Below are 6,000 nucleotides of genomic sequence, written 5' to 3'. Positions count from 1 at the left end.
AAAGTAGACATCATGTAGGATGTCAGCGCTTTTGGCGAATCTAAGCAGCGCTGGAAGATCCGCTTTTGAGACGTCCTCCAGACCCTCAAACAATGTGGCTTCCAGGCATTTTAAATGCGTTTTTGATAATGCCGGACAAACGCACAGAAGCTGTTCTAAAGTTTCCTCAACATCCTCTCTGCATTTCCTGCATTTGTCCGTGTTAGCAATCCCTATCTTGTACGCATGTGCAGCCAGTAGATTATGACCTATTAGCATACCTATGATAGTTCTGCAGTCCTTTCGCGAGAGCATAAGTACGAATTGACTTTTGCTGTTTTGCATGTGGTTAGATTAGCTAGACAAGCTTAGACTAGCTTCTACTTGCCTTTTCATGTAGTTGTCCATTTCATTGTATTTATGTCTAGATTAGTCTCTATAAATTCCGAACAACGATGCACTTTTGGTGCATTCTTAATTTTTTATTTTGTATGCTGAACCAAGAAATTAAAAAAATCGTAATAATTTCGCTAACTAATATCTCTTCGGATGTATTCAAAAAGAATTTTCCGATAAATAAAAATCGATAGGATTACTGAACACGATTAAACAACTACCATCAACCCGATTGATTCAATTCCGATTCTAATGGGAATCGGATATCAGAACACCCCCGATTGACTATTTTATTATTTATTTATTTACACACATATATGGCAACGCTGGTACAACGGCTGATTGATTTTTCTCTTTACTTTCTCCTCCGATTTCACTGGCAGAGAATCACCAGAGAACGTTACCAATATACAGTAAACTTTAAAGTTCTCTGTTCACTGGCATTCGAGAAGATGGCTGATAAGCGAAAAAACAAAAAATCGGTAAGCAATATTTCTACTTTTAGTAAAATAATGAATAAAAAATATTTTTATATATACACAGAAAGAAGAGATTGCACGGGAATTCGACTTGCCCGAAAGAAAGTCGAAAATCGCCACTATTATGAAACAGGATGGTCAGGCATATTGCATATGTCGAACTTCGGATTGTTCACGTTTCATGATGTAAGCTCTAATTTATAAATACCAATATTATATGTTAATGTGCTGGCGGTATCTATTATAGCGGCTGTGATGGTTGTGAGGAGTGGTATCATGGTGACTGCATCAATATCACCGAGAAAGAGGCCAAACACATTAGGCACTATTACTGCCAGCGTTGCAAAGAGGAAGACCCAAGCCTGCAAACTGTTTTCCGAGTGGTGCCAGTTGACAAGACTGCGGCGCCTAGTGGCGCTACTGGCGTTAATGACGCAGACAAACGTAAAAAGTCCAAAGAACAAGTAGCAGCTCGCGAGAGCACTACAGGAACTGGAGCAATTGCTGCGAACAAACAATTCTCCAATAGCTGCGGTAATTGTGAAGGCTGTCGCGCGCCAAACTGCGGAATTTGCGAATCGTGCCGCGTACGTGTTGGTGGCCATAAACCAAGATGTGAAATGCGTGTGTGCCAGGCACCGTCAATAGCATCACAACAACAACAATCCCAACTACAAACACAACAAACAAATTCTCTTCCAGCGCCCACTCAAGCAGCCAGTCGTCACAAACGTAAAGAAAAACCTCCAAAAGAACGGTCACGGAAATGGAAACGTTCTCTAAGCCCGGAGGTATTCATTAATCCCGATTTGGAGGGCGTGCGTCAATGCTATGGACCTCGTTGTAAACATAACGCAAGACCTCAATCAAAGTATTGTAGCGACGAGTGCGGTATTAATTTGGCGACCAATCGCATTTTCCAGGTAAGGTTGAAATAAATTTCAGCTGCACTAAATCTTAAGTAAAATTCAATGATTATTATGTTCAGTTGCTAATAGTCCAGCTAATAAATTTTTGGTAAGAAATTCCATATAAACTAATTTCACTATCCCTTCGGTTAACTCCCTCTTTTATTAACCTCTCAACGAAACTTCTTATTATTTCTTTTTTTTTTTTGTAATATAGGTACTGCCACAACGTGTCCAAGAATGGAATCTGTCCAGTTGCCGCGCTGAAGAAGAGAACAAAAAGCAACTAGACCAGATACGTTCTAAGCAAGCGGTGGTGAGATTTGCATTAGCCGAACTGGACAAGCGGCACATGGAATTGGATATGATTGTGGAACGTGCCAAGCACAGCACGCTGGATCCGAATCGTACACAAGATAACAATGACATCGAAGATGAGCAATCGATGTACTGCATTACATGTGGTCATGAGATACACTCACGTACTGCAATCAAGCACATGGAGAAATGTTTTAATAAATATGAGTCCCAAGCGTCTTTCGGCAGTATTTTTAAGACACGCATTGACGGCAATTCCATGTTCTGTGACTTTTTTAATCCGGCTAGCAAAACGTACTGTAAGCGTTTGCGCGTTCTTTGTCCTGAACACTGTAAAGATCCAAAAATTAGTGACAGTGACGTATGCGGTTGTCCACTGGTAGCTAATGTCTTCAAGCCGACCGGTGAATTTTGTCGTGCACCCAAAAAGAGTTGTTTCAAGCACTACGTTTGGGAGAAGATACGACGCGCTGAAATCGATTTAGAACGAGTACGTCAGTGGCTAAAAATGGACGAGTTGCTCGAGCAAGAAAGGCACATACGCCATCTTATGGCTTCACGTGCCGGCGTATTAGGTCTTATGCTGCATTCCACCTATAATCACGAAGTAATGGAAGAGCTATGCCGGCAGCAATATTTTAATAGTGCAGGATCGACATCAGAAGACCTGGTAAATAATAGTTAAGTTTATTTGTAAAATATGAGAAAATTACCGAAATTATTATGCAAGATTATTTTAAATGTATAGTCGTAAGAAAAACAAACCAAGCAAACAAAAAAACAACACTTTTTGCAAAAACATTGTATTTAACAAAAAAAAAAAAAAGAAATTGTGGGTAACATTATATTCGGATTGCATCGATTTTTAAACCGAATGCAAGTACATTTAAAATATAAACATTTGTAATTTTTCTGCTAGTTTTATTTTTTAAAGCAATACTCGTACTTTTCAATATGTTAGAACTAACGCTGAATTTAGATGTAATATTGCTAACATTTTTTAATCTTCATATACCTTCATGCAGTGTGAAATACGTAGGTGCATCTTTATTTTTTTCGCCTCTATAAACTACATAAAAATTTAGCAATTTCAAAGCCGGCTATCAAGCTTTATACCCCATTACATAAGGCAAACGCTCCATTTGTGTCCACAGGTTTGTGCGCACCGCCTCGAAACAAGGTGTTGAGTCTACATAGATTGTCTCGTGGCGACGTGCAAGATATTCATTTACAGCTGGTTCGTTACGGGTGAAATATGTCATCTATTTTAATATAGAAAATAGTAAAATTATTTTAATGCCAAAACTTTGTTAAATTGGAATCATATTCAACGAGTAGATGGTAAAAAGATACTATCTAGTACCTAAATATTTACATAGTATGTGATAACTGTTGTTTTCTCATTCTCACCTCTTGCTCTATGTACTCGCAGGTATTTTGTGGGCATCCCAAATCGGGTCTTGTAACTAAGCGTCGCATTGCTATTAATTCGGGGCATTGCAAGTACACTACTTTGTTGGGTGGGATTTTGAATTTTTCAAACATTTCAGTGAATTCCTCAACATTGCGTGGATAATTTATCAGAACCCAACCCTGACGTAAGGCATCCATTTGTATTAAACGTTGCTGTATGATTTTACATAAAGCAGCTGATTTATCCTTTGCCACATCATCGGCGAATGCTTTATGCAGCATTTGTGCTAAATTGTCGTTGCGAAAGAAAGTTGCATAAATCAATTGTTCGGCGTCAACTAAAAAAAAATTATGTTATTTGTTATATTTCACTTTGACGCAGTAATTAAAGACAACCATAACATTCGGGTCTACGTTAGTTGTTGTTGTTGTAGCAGCACATACATTTTTCATAAATGTTTTAGGAATGAGCGACCGAATGTAAATACTTGTCTTTGCAGTAACGTAGAACCGACTGTCATGGGAATGGAGAGTTTTTACTTCGTATAACATAAAATGGGAATATTTTATGATGTTACAATAACAACAGCACGGACACTTACTATAAATTAGATTGAAACGTTTTGCCATGGCAATTGCTTGAGTTTTGCGACCGGAACCGCTTCGCCCGAATACAACTATACGATGGTGAAAGTGTCGAGGCAGTTGGTAATAGTCTAAGGAGTATTTAAAAAAAAAACATTTCATACGCCTTTAATCTATTTATCCCGCCTTTTACTTACCGATTTTACTGCCGGTATAGCTAGCTTTTAGGCATTTATGATAAAATTCATCGGCGATTCGGCGAATATTTGTGGCAATCCAATGTTGTGGATCGGTCGGGCGGATAAGACCGATTTCAGCCATCAAGCGCTGTAATCAAAATTATTTGTCTCCTTATTTTACTCCTATATGTATGTAGGTTTGTATTGCTTTTTACCGTTACAATTTCAATTATTTTATGTTTCTCGAAATATACCATCAATTCAGCAGAATATTCAGCTATTGCTAATTTATTTATGGAGGAAAACATATTCCTTTTTATTAATTCGTAATAGTTATTCAAAATAAAACGAAAGAATTAAATTAATTGCACTCAAAAAGAAGTTAAACAGATACGAATGTAAGTGTGACAAACGAAAATATTTACTGAATAATTCTTCAGTTTCAAATCAGTGAAGAAACTCTACAATTGTGATCGGAAAGTAGACAAATTTTCAATTTGGAATTTTAAATATATACATATATACCTATGTATATACAATATATAGCGGCAGCCTAGTCACCTACCCTGTCAGAAATGAAAATAGATTACAAGCGGTAGGCTAATCACTAGAGCTGTGATAGTCATGCAAAATAAAAGGACAAAATATGCATGCAAAAATGCATGAAAAACTCTGGATTAAGCACGAAAAAATGCAAAAAAAGACAAAATATGCACGAAAATATGTATGAAAACATGCAAAAAAAAGCCCAAAATAATATTCGAAAATCTCTCAAAAAATACCGAAAATACAGAAAGGTAGTTTTTTCTCCTGGGCTAGTAAACATTTTGATTTTAGTTAGCCAGATACTTATAGTAATTCATTGTTGCAAGTCAAAACAAGATGTTGTTGCAGACTATCGAATGAGAAACACCGCCGTTTTTCAGTTAAAATTGACTTGTAGGTTGAGAAGGAACTTTCTACATCCACCGATATAGCAACAGCAAATTTAAAAAGAGGTTGTCTGTAAAGTCGGTTTACTGACGATAGTTTAACGTGACAACGTCATAAGAAAATATTGATGGAATGGTTGCAATTTTCAAAACAAAATTTTAATTTTATTTGTTTGATAGATATTTTGTATGGATATAGAGGAGGAGGTAAATGGAATTGCAATGGAATAGGTCAAGTTACATTTACACAAACGTGAAAAATGACGAAACATTTATCAAATTCATGAAAGATATCTTCAATTTCGATTGTGCATCAGACGTTAATAAGTCAACAACACTAAGAGGCACCATCATCGATTTGCCTTTTTCAAGACACTTTACACTCGAAACACTCCCTTTCATTTCCTACTTTTTCTATCATCGTCCTATTCTCAACAGAGAAATGGTTCATTACCATCACACAGGAAGAAGGCATATGCAAATACAAGTATGTGAATTTTTTATACCTACATATGCGCATATACATACATATATATGCTCACTCAAGTAGGATAGAGCCAGATGTCGAACGTTGCCGAACGCGGGGGCCGATTGTGCTCTTTATCGTTCGATCCGCGCTCTCGCTTGCAGTTCAAGCACATTAGCTTACATTTGCTTGCGTACGGAATAGATTCGTATATTTGATATGTCCATATGACTTGTATGCATCTTTACATATAGATTTGTTCTTTTTGAAAATTGCGCGAAATTGTATATGTATATGCATGTTTATATACATATATTAGTATACAACATATCTTATAAGGTATAT

The 6,000-nt window shown here is 36.8% G+C and overlaps 2 protein-coding genes across 2 annotated transcripts; one reads left to right on the top strand and one right to left on the bottom strand.

Annotated features, from left to right (window-relative positions):
• Positions 1-780: 780 nt before the first annotated feature.
• LOC129237483 (CXXC-type zinc finger protein 1-like) lies at positions 781-2,911 on the top strand. Its single transcript, XM_054872262.1, has 4 exons — positions 781-857; positions 919-1,040; positions 1,102-1,777; positions 1,980-2,911. The coding sequence occupies exons 1-4, from the start codon at positions 828-830 to the stop codon at positions 2,763-2,765; spliced, it is 1,614 nt and encodes a 537-aa protein (XP_054728237.1). The 5' UTR covers positions 781-827; the 3' UTR covers positions 2,766-2,911.
• Positions 2,912-2,918: 7 nt separating this feature from the next.
• LOC129237486 (adenylate kinase 8) lies at positions 2,919-4,650 on the bottom strand. The gene is made up of 5 exons (XM_054872265.1): positions 4,473-4,650; positions 4,276-4,405; positions 4,096-4,209; positions 3,491-3,831; positions 2,919-3,342 (listed from the first exon to the last, which is right to left on the bottom strand). The coding sequence occupies exons 1-5, from the start codon at positions 4,563-4,565 to the stop codon at positions 3,184-3,186; spliced, it is 837 nt and encodes a 278-aa protein (XP_054728240.1). The 5' UTR covers positions 4,566-4,650; the 3' UTR covers positions 2,919-3,183.
• Positions 4,651-6,000: the final 1,350 nt, after the last annotated feature.

The sequence above is a fragment of the Anastrepha obliqua genome, chromosome 2 (assembly GCF_027943255.1).
Source record: "Anastrepha obliqua isolate idAnaObli1 chromosome 2, idAnaObli1_1.0, whole genome shotgun sequence".
In the NCBI taxonomy this organism is placed as follows: domain Eukaryota; kingdom Metazoa; phylum Arthropoda; class Insecta; order Diptera; family Tephritidae; genus Anastrepha; species Anastrepha obliqua.
This window is presented reverse-complemented; position numbering and strand designations above follow the sequence as displayed.

Excerpts from the sequence above, each read along its gene's own strand:
- LOC129237483 (XM_054872262.1), top strand. The coding sequence starts at position 828 with ATGGCTGATAAGCGAAAAAACAAAAAATCG. Across the intron at positions 858-918 it reads AGCGAAAAAACAAAAAATCG|AAAGAAGAGATTGCACGGGA; the intron begins GTAAGCAATATT and ends ATATATACACAG. Across the intron at positions 1,778-1,979 it reads CGACCAATCGCATTTTCCAG|GTACTGCCACAACGTGTCCA; the intron begins GTAAGGTTGAAA and ends TTTGTAATATAG.
- LOC129237486 (XM_054872265.1), bottom strand. The coding sequence starts at position 4,565 with ATGTTTTCCTCCATAAATAAATTAGCAATAGCTGAATATTCTGCTGAA. Across the intron at positions 3,832-4,095 it reads ACGTTTCAATCTAATTTATA|TTGACGCCGAACAATTGATT; the intron begins GTAAGTGTCCGT and ends ATTTTTTTTTAG. Across the intron at positions 3,343-3,490 it reads GCGAGTACATAGAGCAAGAG|ATGACATATTTCACCCGTAA; the intron begins GTGAGAATGAGA and ends ATATTAAAATAG.